Source organism: Osmerus mordax, chromosome 5 (genome assembly GCF_038355195.1).
Source record: "Osmerus mordax isolate fOsmMor3 chromosome 5, fOsmMor3.pri, whole genome shotgun sequence".
NCBI classification, from domain to species: Eukaryota; Metazoa; Chordata; class Actinopteri; order Osmeriformes; family Osmeridae; genus Osmerus; species Osmerus mordax.
Window position 1 is genome coordinate 2,962,939 of NC_090054.1, and position 20,660 is coordinate 2,983,598.

At 46.6% G+C, this 20,660-nt stretch overlaps 1 protein-coding gene across 1 annotated transcript in view; it reads right to left on the reverse strand.

The window, feature by feature from the left end:
* Nucleotides 1-20,660, reverse strand: part of eys (eyes shut homolog) — a 171,744-nt gene that overhangs the window by 46,180 nt on the left and 104,904 nt on the right. The window contains exons 32-37 of the mRNA XM_067236547.1: nt 18,295-18,482; nt 17,285-17,376; nt 14,038-14,188; nt 12,117-12,229; nt 9,021-9,310; nt 62-152 (exon numbers count right to left, since the gene is read on the reverse strand). Coding sequence (XP_067092648.1) covers nt 62-152; nt 9,021-9,310; nt 12,117-12,229; nt 14,038-14,188; nt 17,285-17,376; nt 18,295-18,482 — 925 coding nt within the window. The remainder of the gene's footprint in view (nt 1-61; nt 153-9,020; nt 9,311-12,116; nt 12,230-14,037; nt 14,189-17,284; nt 17,377-18,294; nt 18,483-20,660) is intronic.

Below are 20,660 nucleotides of genomic sequence, written 5' to 3' on the forward strand. Positions count from 1 at the left end.
GGAGGGAGCAGGATAAGCGGTGGAGCCAGAGGAGCTGGCGGCCCCGGGGGCCGTGTCATGCCCGGGCGCCCGGGGCCGCTGCAGCAGAGACGAAGGGGGAGGCACCTCCAGATAAGACGACCCGTTGAAGAAGGGGAGAAAGATGGCGGCGTCTGAAAACAGGGAGGAGGAGTTCATTACTGTGAGTTTGGAGAGCACGGTGCTGTGTTCGTTGTTTGTGCAGCCTTGGCTTAGTCTCCTGAGCGTGTGTGTGAGCAGGTAAGTGTACGTGTGTGTGTGTGTGTGTGTGGTAGCATGTCCATGTCCCCCAGTCTGACAGAGAGTGTGAGGAGAACGCTGCAGTCAGCAGGCCCATCAGGTCCAGGAGCTGTCGTCTTATCTCCCTGAGGGGGGCAGGGAGCCTCACAGGTCACACACTCCACCAGCCTGTAATGATCTGCTGGCCTTTACACAAAGGACAGCAGGCTCCAGGTGTACAGCAGGACGCGAGACGAGATGAGAGGAGGACAAGAGAGGATAGCTCACATGTTTGAATGTCACCATCTTTACTCTGCACATTTTTCTTTTCTTGTTGGAGGATTGTCTCCAGCCTCTGGTCTGCACGTCTCTGCATAACCCAACCATCTCTGGAGGAGAGGATCCCTCCTTCACTTGCTCCCCCCAATGTTTCTTCCATTGAATTGTTGTTGTTGTTGTTGTCATCTCAGGGATGACAAGGGCTATGAGATCAAACGTCACCTCGTTTAACAAATAAATAAAAAAAAACATACCAGGAAGCAGGAAGTAAAAAGCTGTACTTTGCCATAGCGACATGTCTTCTTAACGAACGGGAAATAAATCATTCAAAGTCGTCATTTATCACGGGCAGCCCTTGCTCTGCTTCTCCTCGTGTACCAAACGGAGAGCTTTGGGAAGCACAACGCTCCCTTGTTTCTGTGGCGTGTGTTTCCAGTCAAGGGCGTTATTAATCATAGCTGAAAAGACTGGGGAACAAACAGAAGTTATAACGTTGGCGCGGAATGTAAACTATGATAAACGACTACACAAACGGAACATAAATATACGTTTGTCCCGATATACCCACCAATAAGGCATAATGAAGACAACCAGACTGTAATGGAAGTACAAATGTCAGCATATATTTTCGAAATTGCCATTTGAAATAGTTGTGTTAAAAAAAAAAAAAAGTTGATTTGAGGACAACATTATTTTTAAACCTTTGTTTTAATTTCTATGCGTAATTTCTCACATTTCCCAGAAAGAAAAAAAAACATATGCCAAGGGGCTTTGTGATAGGTCGTAATGCAGCATACCTAGCAGCTATCGGATTTAGTGTTTGGTATCGTGGATAGAAGTGCTGACCAACCCCTTAAGACAACCACCGCCTGTTTAATTATGGGCTTTCCTGTGATGTCATGACTGATAGCGAGCAGGTCGGATTCATTTCCTGCTCCAGTGCTCTGCCACCGCACGTCTCACCTTCCCCTGGGCCCGGCCATTTACTCCCTGGCTAATTCTCGTGATCACTTAGCTTTCAATTTAACGCTCACATACTCAACAGAGTTTCTTTGACAGGGTCCCGACCCACTGTGTCTTCCCTGAGAAGACCATTTATCAAACAATAATGGTTTACACAGGGCTGGCTGGGCATGGCTGAACACTAACTGGGCCTGATCTGGTCTGCATGAGGGCACACTGGGGACAGACGCCTTAATAGCTGATGTCCACATGACATGAAAACACCAGCAACTATAAAACGCAAATACAAATCTCCAGTTTTCTTAGGCTTTTAATATTAACACTAGCTACTGTCTTAACACAGCAAGCGATCAGGCTAAGTTAGCTAAAACAGGCAACATTTCAACATACCTCGTTGGCAGCTTATTACTAAAAGAGCTAAACCCGGATCTTGTATCTTTAACACATATTCAACACATTTCTTACAGCTTCAATAGTAAATTAACTTAACAGGTATCAACACATTTGCTTGTGGAATGCGCTTATCGCGCTGCATAGCAGATCCTTTTGTCTCAGTGTGTTCACCAAAAATGGTCCCACGGGAAGTGCACACAAACTAGTTCCACCCCAAGCCATCCAGAACATCATGCAGGATACACAACATTCATGCACACACAACTGCACGACAACCTACCACACAAAAGAAACCCAATGTAAAATATATCAATGAACTGATGGCAGTTACTGATGGCGGTGTGTGTGGATGTGTGTGTGTGTGACGGGGTGTGTGTGGATGTGTGTGTGTGTGTGTGACGGGGTGAGTGTGGATGCGTGTGTGTGTGTATGAGGGGAATGTACCGCCCTCTGTCACAGAATCAAACATGTCCGATACTACATAAACATATCATATAAAAAGTAAACAATTCTATTACACGAGCCAGTGGGTTGCGTGGCATCTCCATAATTAGCAAGGAGCAGCAGGGCTGCCTGTTTAAGTCATCTTCCCTGTCCCATCGTCGTGACTTAATAAGGGGCGAAGTGAGAGAGAGCGTTGCTTTCACCCTGCAAACTTGCTGTGGTAACACACACACACACTCTGTCAGTCAGCACAGAAACAGCTTGCGAAAGCCTTCTGCAGGCTAGTGTGTCTGTGTGTCTGTGTGTGTGTGTCTGACCATGCACTTGTGTGTGCATTCGCCTACGATGTGCATTAGCAAGTGAGACGGGGGAATGTGTGTGACTGTGTGCAGGTGTGTGGCCCAGCGAGAGCGTGGAGGTGTGTTTGTGAGGCTGGGAGAGCGTGGAGGTGTGTGTGTGAGGCTGGGAGAGCGTGGAGGTGTGTGTGTGAGGCTGGGAGAGCGTGGAGGTGTGTGTGTGAGGCTGGGAGAGCGTGGAGGTGTGTGTGTGAGGCTGGGAGAGCGTGGAGGTGTGTGTGTGAGGCTGGGAGAGCGTGGAGGTGTGTGTGTGAGGCTGGGAGAGCGTGGAGGTGTGTGTGTGAGGCTGGGAGAGCGTGGAGGTGTGTGTGTGAGGCTGGGAGAGCGTGGAGGTGTGTGTGTGAGGCTGGGAGAGCGTGGAGGTGTGTGTGTGAGGCTGGGAGAGCGTGGAGGTGTATGTGTGAGGCTGGGAGAGTGTGGAGGTGTGTGTGTGAGGCTGGGAGAGCGTGGAGGTGTGTGTGTGAGGCTGGGAGAGCGTGGAGGTGTGTGTGTGAGGCTGGGAGAGCGTGGAGGTGTGTGTGTGAGGCTGGGAGAGCGTGGAGGTGTGTGTGTGAGGCTGGGAGAGCGTGGAGGTGTGTGTGTGAGGCTGGGAGAGCGTGGAGGTGTGTGTGTGAGGCTGGGAGAGCGTTGAGGTGTGTGTGTGAGGCTGGGAGAGCGTGGAGGTGTGTGTGAGGCTGGGAGAGCGTGGAGGTGTGTGTGAGGCTGGGAGAGCGTGGAGGTGTGTGTGTGTGAGGCTGGGAGAGTGTGGAGGTGTGTGTGTGAGGCTGGGAGAGCGTGGAGGTGTGTGTGTGTGAGGCTGGGAGAGCGTGGAGGTGTGTGTGTGAGGCTGGGAGAGCGTGGAGGTGTGTGTGAGAGGCTGTGAGACTGGCAAAGCACGTTATTGAATGAGTGGCGGCATGAGATTGCACTGTGTTAATACTGCAAGACTGGATGGCCTCTCTCCAGTGCCTCTCCCTCTTACTCAGCAGAAAGAGGAGCAGAGCGCCAGGCCTGGTGTTTAGGGGCTGCTTTACGAGTGTGATGAAGCGTGGGATAAGCACCGACTCAGTTTATATCCTGGGGATGGAGGGGATGGTGGAGGAGTGGAGGAGGGAGGGAGCATAAAAGCATCGAGAATGGAATGCTTAGTCACTCATTTGTCCTGGACGGTGACGGCTAGCAGAAGGAAACATGGCGGGTGATTGATGCCTGGGTGGGGTTACTCTTGACGACGCCTGTACATCACAAGTGTGCAGAATGTCACACTATAGGAGGAGATATTGTCGATGCAAAACGTCTGGGAGGGAGATGTTATGATTTGTCAGGTTAGCTGTCCACGTTGATCCATGAAAAAGTCTATGACCGTGGCAAATTGGCCTTTGTATCTGGGAGATCCATTTGAAAGCTATAACTCTATGTTTGAGTTTTATTAAAGTCAGTGTTATTGTCTTCCATCGAGGACAAGACTGAATCACCACAGGAGGCTCCATGTGGTCCAAGTTCTCCCCTCCTAGTACCTCATGCTTCTGAACATAACAGCAACCTGCCATACCGCCGATGACCACAGGTCTTGCAACATGTGTTCCCCCAATCTTGGACATGCATTCAGGTGTGTGTGCATGTCTATGTGTGTGGATGGTGTGTGTGTGTGTGTGTGTGCGTGTATGCATGTTGGTGTGTGTGGGTTGTGTGTGTGTTCATGTGTGTGTGCATTTGTATGTGTGTGGGTGGTGTGTGTGTGTGTGTGTGCATGTTGGTGGTGTGTGTGTGTGTGTGTGTGCATGTTGGTGTGTGTGTGCATGTCTATGTGTGTGGGTGGTGTGTGTGTGTGTGTGCATGTTGGTGGTGTGTGTGTGTGTGTGTGCATGTTGGTGTGTGTGGGTGGTGTGTGTGTGTGTGCGTATGTGCGTGTCTGTGTGTGTGTGTGTGTGTTACAGGGTTAGGATCGGGGAGGCTGGTGATCAGGGGGGATTATTTATCTTCAGAGGCCGTTCCCCTCGGCTCAGAGCCATTCCTTAACATCTCATCGTCTGGTGATTACATGAACGCTCCCATGGGGCTGAGCAGGAGGGAGAGCAGCGCTTGGAAACAAGGCCCCTGTTGCTCAGCCTCCGCGCCTGGAGAGACAAATCACATTTCCCCAGATGACTTAATCATCTGCAAACGAGCACTTGGAGAGCGCGCGGCGGAGGATTGCAGGAGCGCTGCTGAGCACCTCGCGTTCAGCCACTTAGCTACCTAGGTTATCGTCACGGCGACGGGACTCGCTGGGCCGCGGGGCACCACGGTGAAGCGTGCGCCCTGGGAGGTCGGCGACGGCGTCGTGAAACGGCGTTCGGCAGCTGAGGCTCTCGTCCCGGGGCCCTGAGAACACGCTCGTCAAAGCCGCTGCACTCGCAGCTTCCACTCTCCTCCCCAACTAGTGCTACGCGCACAACTCTAGATATCACACCAAGCAGCCAGGAGGATAATTATTTTTAATTGTCCCGAAATATAATCACACTCATTACCAAATTATATCATTACACACCTTGTAGAAGCCATCCATTACAATCTTTTTTCAATTGAGCTGAAGAAACGTCAAACAAGTGAGGAGTTGTGGTGCTAGCTGGAAGGTGGCTGGCTCCTGGCTCTGAGACACCTCGCTGGACCAAGTTCCTCCTCTAATTGGGGCGGCTCTGGAGAGCTGATGTGGGAGGAGATATGAGGCTTGCCATCACTCTGACTGATAATCCGCAGCACTGCTCGCTGCGCTGATAAGCCCCAGACCCACACCACCCAGTCGACCCACACTCCTTATTGATCTCTGCAGCAGTATCGCTGGGTATGGGATCAAAAAGCTGACATTTGGATTCCTGATTTATGATGATTGGCCTTTGGCGTCAAACACCCATTCATTAAAGATGAAATGTAATATTACGGTTAGAGGATCTGGATTAGACCTTGAAAATAATTGCTAATTTATGAGCACCATGCTGGTAAGACAACGTGTAAACTGTAAATATGATTGTTCAAAGGACTTTGAAAGAACACTAAACAAGGTTTAAAAAAATTAAAAATTAAAAAAACACCAAAAACAATCAAAACTCTGTTTCCTCTGCATTTTGTATTCCTGGGAAACGGGAGACTCGATGAACTCAACAGAGCTGGTCGAGCAACGGAAAGGTCTGATCTCACATCAATACAGATGAATGAACTTATGGCTCAGCAAATTACCTTTGCACCAATGTATCGGCTTATTGACATTGCTTAAATGTGTTTAGTCAGCAAGGGAGGGGAGGCAGTGGAAAGGCTTTTATGGCCTAGGAGGACGCTTCGATATGAATATCAGGAATATGAAATTCCGTTCTTCTACAGGTATTATTGTTTCTCTCTAAGGTACGAGGCTAAAGTACACAGGCTGGATGTCACACTCCTCTAGAGCCCGCTCCTCCCAGTTTACCACAACCTCTCTGCTGTTTGACCAACTGGAATGGTGCAGAAGCTACTAAGGAGCGTTTGATTCGACTCCCTGTCAGCACCGACAGAACTGATGGGAGGGGCTGAGGTGGGGGGCACGTGGTGACTTGAGACACGGGCCTCAGAAAGTCCCGGTCATGTTCTCGCTCTCCTGAGACCTGGAGGGGATCATGGCTGGACAGGGTCATACTTCTCTGGCTCTCCACCATCACCCTCTTATGAATCCTTTTTATGGTCCACCTGCCTCCTGTGGACGGCTGTGTAGCGCCTCTCCACATCTGCCTCCTGTGGACGGCTGTGTCGCGCCTCTCCACATCTGCCTCCTGTGGACGGCTGTGTAGCGCCTCTCCACATCTGCCTCCTGTGGACGGCTGTGTCGCGCGTCTCCACATCTGCCTCCTGTGGACGGCTGTGTCGCGCCTCTCCACATCTGCCTCCTGTGGACGGCTGTGTCGCGCCTCTCCACATCTGCCTCCTGTGGACGGCTGTGTCGCGCCTCTCCACATCTGCCTCCTGTGGACGGCTGTGTCGCGCCTCTCCACATCTGCCTCCTGTGGACGGCTGTGTAGCGCCTCTCCACATCTGCCTCCTGTGGACGGCTGTGTCGCGCCTCTCCACATCTGCCTCCTGTGGACGGCTGTGTAGCGCCTCTCCACATCTGCCTCCTGTGGACGGCTGTGTAGCGCCTCGGGATCCGTCCGCCCTGTCATCAGTGTCGGGGAGTCCTGAGGTTGTGTGATGGACCGTGTGTCTACTAATAGCAGGGACCAGGGTTAAGAACCACTGTACTAAGGCAACTTGTTTTCTGCCCTGACGCCCATTGTAGGTACACAAATGTGGACTTGCACAGTGGCCTGACATAAACAGACAAACATGGTTTGTGTCCTTGCCTGCTTTTATGTGCCTAATGCATGTTGAGCTCAGCCATTGAATGATAGGAAGGCACTGTGTCTGCATTCATATGGAATATGGACATTCCACATTCTCTCAAGGTCCATTAAAGAAATAACTGGTATTGTTGAGAGAGTGAGCTGTTGTCGAAGATGTTGCTAGACTTCCAAGGCCGTTCCCTTTTTTTGCCAACGTTGTGGATGACATATTTATTGCTCAAGTGTTAGTTTTCAAGTTATATCCAAACAGCTTCTAGGACATTCATCCTGAGCAGTACAAGTGTACTAGAGTCAAGTTTGTAATGTACAGTGCATATTAAAGTCAGGTTAATTTTGATGAGAAGCACCTCTCTGCTGTTTGACCAACTGGAATGGTGCAGAAGCTACTAAGGAGCGTTTGATTCGACTCCCTGTCAGCACCGACAGAACTGATGGGAGGGGCTGAGGTGGGGGGCACGTGGTGACTTGAGACACGGGCCTCAGAAAGTCCCGGTCATGTTCTCGCTCTCCTGAGACCTGGAGGGGATCATGGCTGGACAGGGTCATACTTCTCTGGCTCTCCACCATCACCCTCTTATGAATCCTTTTTATGGTCCACCTGCCTCCTGTGGACGGCTGTGTAGCGCCTCTCCACATCTGCCTCCTGTGGACGGCTGTGTAGCGCCTCTCCACATCTGCCTCCTGTGGACGGCTGTGTCGCGCCTCTCCACATCTGCCTCCTGTGGACGGCTGTGTCGCGCCTCTCCACATCTGCCTCCTGTGGACGGCTGTGTAGCGCCTCTCCACATCTGCCTCCTGTGGACGGCTGTGTCGCGCCTCTCCACATCTGCCTCCTGTGGACGGCTGTGTAGCGCCTCTCCACATCTGCCTCCTGTGGACGGCTGTGTAGCGCCTCTCCACATCTGCCTCCTGTGGACGGCTGTGTAGCGCCTCTCCACATCTGCCTCCTGTGGACGGCTGTGTAGCGCCTCTCCACATCTGCCTCCTGTGGACGGCTGTGTAGCGCCTCTCCACATCTGCCTCCTGTGGACGGCTGTGTAGCGCCTCGGGATCCGTCCGCCCTGTCATCAGTGTCGGGGAGTCCTGAGGTTGTGTGATGGACCGTGTGTCTACTAATAGCAGGGACCAGGGTTAAGAACCACTGTACTAAGGCAACTTGTTTTCTGCCCCGACGCCCATTGTAGGTACACAAATGTGGACTTGCACAGTGGCCTGACATAAACAGACAAACATGGTTTGTGTCCTTGCCTGCTTTTATGTGCCTAATGCATGTTGAGCTCAGCCATTGAATGATAGGAAGGCACTGTGTCTGCATTCATATGGAATATGGACATTCCACATTCTCTCAAGGTCCATTAAAGAAATAACTGGTATTGTTGAGAGAGTGAGCTGTTGTCGAAGATGTTGCTAGACTTCCAAGGCCGTTCCCTTTTTTTGGCAACGTTGTGGATGACATATTTATTGCTCAAGTGTTAGTTTTCAAGTTATATCCAAACAGCTTCTAGGACATTCATCCTGAGCAGTACAAGTGTACTAGAGTCAAGTTTGTAATGTACAGTGCATATTAAAGTCAGGTTAATTTTGATGAGAAGCACTTTTTTTCTCGAATACACTTCACATCCTGATAGCAACAAATAAATCTACGTTTGACAGTAAAATTAAATCAATCCGATATCGTCACAGGACTGTAGTAAACATGGCCAATCATTAAGGTAGGACCGGCACTAATGATTAGACGGCATTCAAACCGAATGCAATGATTGGCCGGGCAACTTGTCTGTCTACCTACCTCCTGTCAGGCAGCGTTCATGTGTTTTGGAGGAGTGGCTTTGAAGGAGGGGTGGCTATTTTGGTTTGAATCCTTTCGAACTCTAGCTAAAATTGCTAGGTTTGCAAGACTTACTTGCCCTGGCTTGAATATACACATTTATATTTAGCTTCATATTACTATTCAGATTCATAGGCAGACTCCGATGCCTCAAGACTCATTCTCAGATTCCGGCTCAGAATCCAGACCTACCTTTCTCACAGAGGCGTCCTGTGAAGTGGAGCGGGCAGTCACACCGGACGGGCAGCGGCCCTCCTGCGGGCTCCCAACACGTCCCTCCATTCAGGCAGAGGTTGCCGTGGCAGCCAGGGGGGCGCTGCGTGGGCGTCGACACTGTCCAGACAGTCTGGTTCGGTGTGCCTGGGGGGCTGGTGGGCTGGGGGGGCTGGGGGGGGCGTGGGGCAGGGAGATGGACGGGCTGGGTACTCATCTCCACGGGACGCCACTTTGAGGTGTCGGAGGTATTTGTAAGAAAGCCAGACCTAAGAAGACATTGAAGCCAGACACAGGTGAAGAGAAAGAGCCGTTGTTAAAAGGTTTCACCATTCATGGAGCAGATGATAATACCAGTTGACAAGTGGGTTCTTAGACCACTTTCTTAAGAAAAAGAATCTTATTAATCACCGAATTACAGATTCAGCTCATAAAGAGCATTTTGAAAACTGCACGATGGATATGCAAAGCTGAATGAAGCAACCAAGACCAGAATGTTTGTCGTGTTTATTTTCCAGCACAGTAAAATCGTAAAATTCATGGTTTAACTTCACTAATCCTCAAGGTGCTGAAATCACTTAGTTAGCGTATCTCCCCTGTGTTTGTAAAGCTCTGGCAGGGATCCATACGTACCTGTGGGAGTCTTTAACACCCTGCTCACAGCAACACATATCATTATCTAGCAGCCTGGAGAAGAAACGCATCCCTTTCACAACCACAACAACTAAAGCATATAGCTTCATGTATATTTAAATATGTATCTTGTGTAAGCTGTAGCTATACAGTGTGCATATTTAAATATAGTCAATTATAGCTTTAGCTGTAGCAGAGTCATTGTAACATATGCGCCTATTTACTTGACATTTCTTGGCTGTTTATTTATATTCATATTGAGACGGTTGAAATAGTTTTCTAGCCGACAAATTGAATATTTGTGTTATTGATTAAACAAGTAGATGACTGGCCATTCAGGAAAAATAAAAAGCGCGTCCAGAGCTTCTCTCCACATGCACGGAGCAGACGTAAACAGAAACACTAAACACTAAACCAAAATATAAACACTAAACACTAGAAACACTAAACCAAAATGTAAACACTAAACACTAGAAACACTAAACAAAAATGTAAACGCTAAACACTAGAAACACTAAACAAAAATATAAACACTAAACACTAGAAATACTAAACCAAAATGTAAACACTAAACACTAGAAACACTAAACCAAAATATAAACACTAAACACTAAACCAAAATATAAACACTTAACACTAGAAATACTAAACCAAAATGTAAACACTAAACACTAGAAACACTAAACCAAAATATAAACACTAAACACTAGAAACACTAAACCAAAATATAAACACTAAACACTAGAAACACTAAACCAAAATGTAAACACTAAACACTAGAAATACTAAACCAAAATGTAAACACTAAACACTAGAAACACTAAACCAAAATATAAACACTAAACACTAAACCAAAACATAAACACTAGAAACACTAAAACAAAATGTAAACACTAAACACTAGAAACACTAAACCAAAATATAAACACTAAACACTAGAAACAATAAACCAAAATATAAACACTAAACAATAGAAACACTAAACCAAAGTATAAACACTAGAAACACTAAACCAAAATATAAACACTAAACACTAAAAACACTAAAACAAATATGAACACTTAACACTAGAAATACTATACAGAAATAAAGACACTAAAAACTAGAAGCAGTAAGAAGAAACACTAAACACTAGAAACACACAACCGAAATAAAAACATTAAACACTAGAAAATCTAAACATTATAAACAGAAATAAAAGCATTGAACTGAAATAAAAAACACTTAACACTAGAAAACACTGAACAGAAATAAAAACACTAAACCGAAACAGAAACACAAATGATAGAATCACTAAACACAAAAAAAGAACTAAATAAACATAGAAACAGAAAAATGTTTACTGTGCAGATTTTTGGTAAGGCTTAAGATTACACCTTAGCAAGGCGATCAGGGGAAACGTTGCATGCAGAGTCATTCCTGGGATCATGAATTTACCTCCTGTTTCATGTTCTCTGAGTTTAGTGTTTAGTGTGTATTTGCATTGTCTACCATGTAGCTTTCAAATCACTTTCATCCTTTGAAAGGGTGCATTGCTTTGGGTCAGGGCATGGGAGATCTTTGTCAATATTGACAGCTTGGTTTCATATTCAAAACCTGACTGAATATGAATCATTCAATATGTTGAAAGATCTTAATATTTAGAATTTTCAAAACCCCGCTGTTTTTGTTTTTTCCAGTCCATCCACGTCACAACAAACCTCTCATCCCTGTCTGGACCTGTATCTGGGCCTAACCACAACCACCTGGCCCAGATACAGCTCTCTAAATGCCAGGTGTGAACCTCCACCCGGGGTATACTCGGTGCTGTTGAGGTGTTTTCATGTTGTTGATTGACTGACAACTTCATCGATGTGGCGACTTCCATAGTTAGTGAGCTCGGCTGAACAGCATCAACGGCTCGGATGAGACTTCTAAATGGAAGTAAGTTTACCCTTGAATATGTCCCATGTGATTCTCCAACGTCATTCATTATGACTGGCTTGATTTGATCAGTCGGTTCAAATACATTGGTTCAATTTGGCAGATTCCACTTTCTGAGTGTGCCCTGCATGAGAAGTACCAGGATTATTGGCATGGAACTCCTCCTACAACTCAAACTGTCTCCACAGTATGCTGCATGTCGCTCTAACAAGACGACTTGCGCAGACAAAGCTGGGTCCAAACCTGTTACAGTAATTGACATAGACATCAGAGATTTGGAGATATTATACCCATGGCACTTGTGTGTGTGTGTGTGTGTGAGAGAGAGAATGTGGGCTTGTGCGTGTCTGTGCGTGTCTGTGTGTGTGTGTGTGTGTGTGTGTGAGGGAGAATGTGGGCTTGTGTGTGTGGTGTGACTGTGTGCCAAGGGAACAGAAAGTTCTTCCAAACCAAAGGTTTGTCTGCAAAGAGAAGGAATATTATTAAGACGATGGCTCTTTGAAAATCTAATTATTTTACCTGCAGTTTTCTACGTTGCTCCCGGCAATGGCATTGGATGCGTAGAATCCCTTCAGTTTATTAATTTCAATTATTTCAATGCAGCCAGTGTAGTTGTGAAAAGGCTCTGCTCCCTGAAGGAACAAAATAAATAAATACATATTATTTTCCAGACTGTTGCTTTGAAATACGTAGCAAAACAAACCACTGCAGGTTTAACACGGTATCAACTTTAAGGTAGTACTTGGTACTATACAGTATGTTGTAGTACCAGGAACTACAGTATGTAGTAGTACTTGGTACTATACAGTATGTTGTAGTACCAGGAACTACAGTATGTAGTAGTACTTGGTACTACAGTATGTTGTAGTACCAGGAACTACAGTATGTAGTAGTACTTGGTACTACAGTATGTTGTAGTACCAGGAACTACAGTATGTAGTAGTACTTGGTACTACAGTATGTTGTAGTACCAGGAACTACAGTATGTAGTAGTACTTGGTACTATACAGTATGTTGTAGTACCAGGAACTACAGTATGTAGTAGTACTTGGTACTACAGTATGTTGTAGTACCAGGAACTACAGTATGTAGTAGTACTTGGTACTATACAGTATGTTGTAGTACCAGGAACTACAGTATGTAGTAGTACTTGGTACTATACAGTATGTTGTAGTACCAGGAACTACAGTATGTAGTAGTACTTGGTACTACAGTATGTTGTAGTACCAGGAACTACAGTATGTAGTAGTACTTGGTACTATACAGTATGTTGTAGTACCAGGAACTACAGTATGTAGTAGTACTTGGTACTACAGTATGTTGTAGTACCAGGAACTACAGTATGTAGTAGTACTTGGTACTACAGTATGTTGTAGTACCAGGAACTACAGTATGTAGTAGTACTTGGTACTATACAGTATGTTGTAGTACCAGGAACTACAGTATGTAGTAGTACTTGGTACTATACAGTATGTTGTAGTACCAGGAACTACAGTATGTAGTAGTACTTGGTACTATACAGTATGTTGTAGTACCAGGAACTACAGTATGTAGTAGTACTTGGTACTACAGTATGTTGTAGTACCAGGAACTACAGTATGTAGTAGTACTTGGTACTACAGTATGTTGTAGTACCAGGAACTACAGTATGTAGTAGTACTTGGTACTATACAGTATGTTGTAGTACCAGGAACTACAGTATGTAGTAGTACTTGGTACTATACAGTATGTTGTAGTACCAGGAACTACAGTATGTAGTAGTACTTGGTACTACAGTATGTTGTATTACCTAGTTCTACAGGGTGTTGTATTACCTGCTAATACAGAAGGTAATATCCACTAGTAGTATGTTATATTAGCCGATAATACAGAATGTTCTATTACATGACAGTTCATGTTATATTACCTAAACAGTATGTCAAATGATGTGGTTATATGACATGTAATATTACCTAAATAATATGTTATCATACCTAGCTATACAGTCTATTACATTACCTGGTGAAACAGTAGGTAATATTACCTGGTAATAGTATCACCTGGTAATGTAGTATGTAATATCACCTCATTATGCAGTATGTAATATCACCCGGTAATAATATCACTTGGTAATGCAGTATGTAAAGTTACCTGGTAATAATATCACTTGGTAATGTAGTATGTAATATCACCTAGTAATGCAGTATGTCATATCACCTCATTATGCACTATGTAATATAACCTAGTGATGCAGTATGTCATATCACCTCATTATGCACTATGTAATATCACCTAGTAATGCAGTATGTCATATCACCTCATTATGCACTATGTAATATCACCTAGTAATGCAGTATGTCATATCACCTCATTATGCACTATGTAATATCACCTAGTAATGCAGAATGTCATATCACCCAGTACTACAGTCTGTAATGACCTCAACAGTGTGTGATCTTACCTGGTAGGGCTGGTATCTGTGAGGCAGGCCCCCTATGAAGAGATGACTGGTCCTCTGAAGGGCGAGTCCAGACCAGTAGTTACTCTGCCTGCTTCTGACCCCCTGGTACCCAGACACGGTCACTTCAGCTTCACATGGAGCCAGGCCTTGTCTGTCAGCAGCAAACCTCACACTCAGTCCACCTCAACACAGATTGGTGGTTTGTCTATAATATATTGAGGTTATATTCTAACCTATTTGGTAGATGATGTCTCAGCCCATGGAGGTGCTGTTAAGCTGAAATCACCTCCGCATGATTTAGACAAACAATTTGTTTAGCATTAGGGTTCATTTATTCAGATTTAATACGTTTATTTAGTAGTTGTAAATATACTGAATTAATTATGTTATTTAACAAATATTGTTAAGCATACAGAACAGTTTATTTTAATAAGATATTTCACAATAGCCTGAGGAGAACACAATTACTATACAAGCAAAGGCTCTCCCCTAATGTGCACACTTTAATATTCTCCCACCATAACATTAGCTTCCAGTGAGGCCCAGGTTCATACACTGCAGTTGTTTGCATTGACTTTGCATCAGCAACAAATCCCCTCCAGCCTTTACATACAGTATTTACGGTGACATTATATCGTTCCTTGTAACATAATTATGTTGAGACGAAAACATGTGTTTTTGAGTCGAATGCTCCTGTTCAGCCAGTAAAAGACTTCTCTGCTGTATCTGCACATCAACATAGTCACACCAGAATCAACTCTGCCCCAACACTTAGCATCGCCAGTTCAGACTGAAACCCTTAAAGGTCACATGGCATGAAAATGTCACTTTATGAGGTTATTTAACATTAATATGAGTTCCCCTAGCCTTCCTTTGGTCCCCCAGTGGCTAGACATGTTGATGGGTGTAAACCAAGCCCTGGGTATTCTTCTCCGCCTTTGAGAAAATGAAAGCTCAAATGGTCCGATCTGGACTTTTCCCCTTACGTCGTCATAAGGGGAAAGGTTACCTCCCCTTTCTCTGTTTTGCCCGCCCAGAGAATTTGGCCTGCCAATGAGAAAATGAGCTATGACCGTACGAGCGCGATATTGTTTTTTCCTCGAGAGACATCAAGGCTTGCAAACGACCGAAGCATGGCAGTTAGCCCCTTTCCTCCTCATTAGCATTTAAAGCTACAGACACAGAAATGGCACGTCCTGAGGAAAGCTCACTGTGGGACTGCTCGTAGTGGCTGTAATTCTGCACCAAGGCTGAATTTTGGGAAAGAGACTTCAGATACACCTATATAAAAGCATCCAAAAACAGCCTGCCATGGGATCTTTAAGTCAGACCCCTCCAATCCCTCGAGCCGCCACACAGCTAACTGTCCCCCCTCGTCAAACAGCTGAACGCCACTTCAGGACTTCCCTGCTGTTCTGAAGCATTTGCATCCCACCGTTTAGAGTTCTATGGATTTTTTTTATGGATTCTGGGAAATTACTGTCTGAGGGAAATGAGGGGAATAAAGCAGAGCTCCATTTCAGTGTTGGCTAACCACAGTGCCAGTCCAGATGGACATGACAGACCGCGTAGGAGAAATTAGACTTCACGCTGGAGGAACGACATACACAAGTCTTCAATTAGGTTTGGTCACTTCCTCTGATATGTAGGTGAGTATGTACAGTAACTTGGACAACACTGCTATGTGATAATAGTTAAGCAGTCAAATAAAATGGACCAAAATATCCATGAACTAGATAGTGGTGCGCATGGCTCTCCGGGGGTATTGTGAGCTTGGGAAGTAATGTCTTGCAAATCCAGCTCATATTCTCTTCATGGAGATTTATCCCTCTTCAAACACACTCGTACAATTGGCCATTAAAGGCAGTGCGGTAATAATAAGATTATTATAATTCTACTCGTAAAGCGTTGTGGGCTAAATAAATGCCCAGACGACAGCTCAGAGCCAAATCAGACACACTGTGCATTCACACTGTTCTCCTGCACACTATATATTCTTTCTTTCTCTTTCTTTTTTTCGACACCTTGTGTGTCTTGCTCTGAATGCGTCAGCCTCTGGGAGCTCTCCAAAGCTAATTCCCGCCTTCCGAACAACAGGGGACAGAAGATAATTACCCAAGTGCAGATTCTGGGCTAACTACGTCCAGCTGGAGGGCTGTCTGTCCACAGATGTGGAGCCCCTGCCCCCCCCCCCCCCACCCCCCCCGGGTGTCCGCACGGAAGTGAACAAGGAGCGCGGACGGGAAGGAGGGTGTCTGGGAAGCAATATAGCCTGATTTGCTAAGCCTGTAATTTGCAGGCGGTGGTGTTCCACGTGGGGCAGTGACCTCCAGCTCCCTAAGCCCTTCCTCTGGAGGAGAAGCGGTTAATTCAGGACCGCTCTGCCAGAGAGGCCTGGCACACAGCCAGAGGGCAGCGCGCCGCGCCGAGACCTTGAACGGCCAGCCCCGCCGGATTTCTATTAAACATATAGAAAATTGTCTTTGACGGGAAGATATATTAAAACGCTATAACGAGGCGGGCAGTGATGTGAGGGGAGTGCCATCCCCCGGGCAGAGCAGGGGCAGTGCCGTGAGAGACGGAGCGACCAGGGCCATCACACTATTACAAAGAATTTGTTTTGGTGGAGCTGAAACCTAGATCCATCCACCCCCCCCTCTCACTCCCCTCTCCCTACCCCGCTCCCTCCCCGCTCCCCTCTCCCTCTCTCCCCCTCACAGTTCTGTTTCTGCCAGGTCTTTTAGGGGCTGGCACTGGGGCATGATGATTGATTTGTGCTGCTGTAGCATTTTCAGTGATGCTAGTTTTTATTCTGTTGAAGAACAGATATGACAGATTAATACACTTTAGATGAATAATTGGCTCTGGATCAAGCCATTTCTGCCTTGAAGCAGGATGGCTTTAAAGGCTGGCTGCTTTAATACGTTGCTTGGTGCAGTTATCCCCTTTCCATCATGGAAACCAGCTCCCATCATTCGTTTTGGGGAGAATATGTTTTGACACATCGAGACAGCAGATGTGCCGATCAGCACGCCCAGCATGGGGAGTCAGAGTGTGCGAGCCGGGCCTTGGGGAGTCAGAGTGTGCGAGCCGGGCCTTGGGGAGTCAGAGTGTACGAGCCGGGCCTTGGGGAGTCAGAGTGTACGAGCCGGGCCTTGGGGAGTCAGAGTGTGCGAGCCGGGCCTTGGGGAGTCAGAGTGTGCGAGCCGGGCCTTGGTCAGCAGGACAGGACGGAGAGTGGTCTTACCTCACGTAAACCACGTGGGCTAGCCCGTCGTCCACGCGGATGGAGGTGTTCACGTGGCGGACCCCTTCCTCCGGGCTGCAGGCGAAGGCGTACTGAAACGTGGTCAGGGGGGAGAGATGTGACTGAGGCGGGGGGCAGGAGGGCCAGACGCTCGGTGCGGCCACGCCTCTCCAGGGCCACAGAGGTCAAAGGCATTAGGTGTTCTTTTTTAGATGTTCCGGACTGTTCCGTTCCATTCCGGACTATGCACTCAAATTAGCATGAGGAGTTTATACAGGAATGATAAACAGAAGCTGACCCAAGAACTGATCATTGGTATCTAGTATTAAAGGCACAGCAATATCTGCACTGTATCTTGACAGAGGCAGCTGTAATGTATATGTATGTATATTAACAGATTTATCTGTATTGCATATTGTTGTATACTGACAGATGTATCTGTACTGTGTATTACTGTATACTGACAGAAGTATATGTACTGTGTATTACTTTATACTGACAGAGGTATCTGTACTGTGTATTACTGTATACTGACAGAAGTATATGTACTGTGTATTACTGTATACTGACAGAGGTATCTGTACTGTATATTACTTTATACTGACAGAGGTATCTGTACTGTGTATTACTGTATACTGACAGAAGTATCTGTACTGTGTATTACTTTATACTGACAGAGGTATCTGTACTGTGTATTACTGTATACTGACAGAAGTATATGTACTGTGTATTACTGTATACTGACAGAGGTATCTGTACTGTATATTACTTTATACTGACAGAGGTATCTGTACTGTGTATTACTGTATACTGACAGAAGTATATGTACTGTGTATTACTTTATATGACAGATGTGTCTGTAGGCCGAAGCAGAAGTATCTATACTGTATATAAAAGAGGTTATAGGTTATAGAGCTGAACTGTATATGACTGTATATCCTGTATTAAGAACTCAGATAGCTACTCTCTATTCCAGTTCCAGAATGTTGGTGTTCAGGGTGACCTCTGACCTGCAGCATTCCGTCCAGAAGGAAGAGCTTCATGAAGAAGAGGTCTCTGCTAGAGCCCTGGTCCACATAGAGGAGGGTTCCCTGCCTGAGGCTGGTGTGGAACCTCACCACCAGGCTGTTCTCAGCGCCCACCTGCAGGCCCTCAAACGCCAGGTAGGAGCTGCCTGTGTACTGGAGCAGGCCGGAGCCTGGGGGAGGAGAGGGTCTGGTGTCAGTGTCAGGGTTTCAGTCACCGTCTCCTGCCTGCGGTGAGGTGGTCCTGAGATGGAGGCACGGCTGAACAGGATGCGTCTGCCTCACCATCCAGCTGTCTCATAACGCCATCATATTTGCATCATAACTGCCTCATGACTGCTTCATAACTGCCTCACAGCCCATCTGCCTCTTAACTGCGTCATAGCTACCTCAAAACAGTTTTATAACTGCTTCATAACTGCCTCACAGCCCATCTGCCTCTTAACTGCGTCATAGCTACCTCAAAGCAGTTTTATAGCTGCCCCATAACTGCTGTACCGGTTCAGGAAATAACATTGTATCACAGCTCGTTCATGTAACTGTAAGATCAAATATACCACACACTGTTTGAAGAAGGGCAGCTTGGAGTGCGGTGATGACATCACGCCAACAGTATAGCCGCTAGAACACACAGCATTCCTTCACTATTGAGGTGTCAGTGTGTCGACATCGACAGGGATGGTGTGTGTGTGTGTGTGTGTAAAGTATGTGGGGGGTAGGAGTGTGTGTATGTGTGTGTGGGAGGGGGGGGGGGGTCTTGGAGCAACTACTTTTCAGTTATGGTTAACCCTTGTGTTATCTTCGGGTCATTCTGACCCATCAGTCATTGTGACCCACCGTCGTATTGCGACAACTTTACCGCATACAAAAACAAAGTGAAGCATTTTCTTTAAACCGTTGGGCTGTCTCAGACCCCCCACATTGCGAAAGTTAAAAGAAAATGATTTCCTTTGTGTTTGAATTGGGTAAAATTGGGTAAACACAACGATGGTTCGTTATGAACCTTTGGGTCATGTGACCCGAAGGCAGCACAAGGGTTAAAACCAGGCCTTTCAACTGATTAAAGCCAATTTATGCAGCTGCCTTTGGACTGCAATTACAATCTGTCAAGAAGTTTGTGTTTTGCTCTGAAACAAGAAAATATATATGTAAGCTGGAGGCCTTAAATGAGGCCTCACATCTGAGGATGTGTTGGAGAGAGTTCAGGACCGAGCGGGCAGAGCTTTGGCTCATTAGCAGACAGGAAGAGATGATGTTCCTGAGAAGGTGAACATCGCCTCACAATGCTCCTGCCTGGTGAGTCCCACCTCGCCTCCGAGGGACGCTCCAACTCCCTCAGCCTCCAAAGCATTTCATCCCAGGGCACCGATTAAGGGCAGAGCATTTTGACTTTACACGATGACAGTTTCAAAAGGCAAGGTGAGCGGGTGGCGAGCGCATTTTGACCTTTCTGTCTCGGACACGCACAGTGGATCTGTACCTCGCAGACAGCGGCGTGTTCCACAAATCAATGCTCTCAGTGAAATTTCTTACGGAGAAAAAATGCCTTTGCAGTTGCTGTGACAGAACAGACATCTAAGGCAAAGATATAAGGCTGGGAAGAACCGAAGATCTGGCCTTGGTATCTCCCACACACACACACACACACACACACACACAAAGACCTGCGACCAGGGGAATGGAAGGTTAGTAGTTCCGTTCCATTTCACGTCCAATAAAGCCCTCCTGCTGCAGAGGCCTGTCCTGTCCACAGAGGGCGCTGTGCACAGACCCCTGCCCTGTGGACAGGTTTGGTAAAGGCCTTTGGGTTTCCTCCCAACAGTCACCTGCCTGCCTCCCAGGGTGAGGTATCCAGACTGGAGCAGGTCCAGTCTGCCTACAGCCTGTAAAGGAGGCTGTTCATGTCAGCTGCCTTTGAAAGCTTTCCACAATCATGCACGCGTCTCTCTCACACTCCGAGAAGTGGCCGAATGAAAAGTTTCGCTTCTCAAAATAAAGGACGTTCAGCCAACGCACTGACTGATGAATGAAAGGAAAGCGTGTCCCTCGGCAGTCCATGTTGTTAATCGAGGCGCAAGCTTTCGGTGCGAGGTTGGACAAGCCATCTAACGACTAACAAACAAAAACATGTATCCATCACGGCCGTCCCTCCCTCCTCCCACTCTAAATACTGTCGGTCAACTTGAGACATGGAAGTAAGAAAGGCTGTAGGTTTCCACGGTGATGGGGACAAATGATGTTCCTCACGCTATGAGCTACCAGCACCCCTGCTCTGCCACTAATGACTGCTGGGGGTGTTTCACCAGTGTCCTGACACAGCCAGGAACATGTCTCAACTGTCAGCCCCTAAA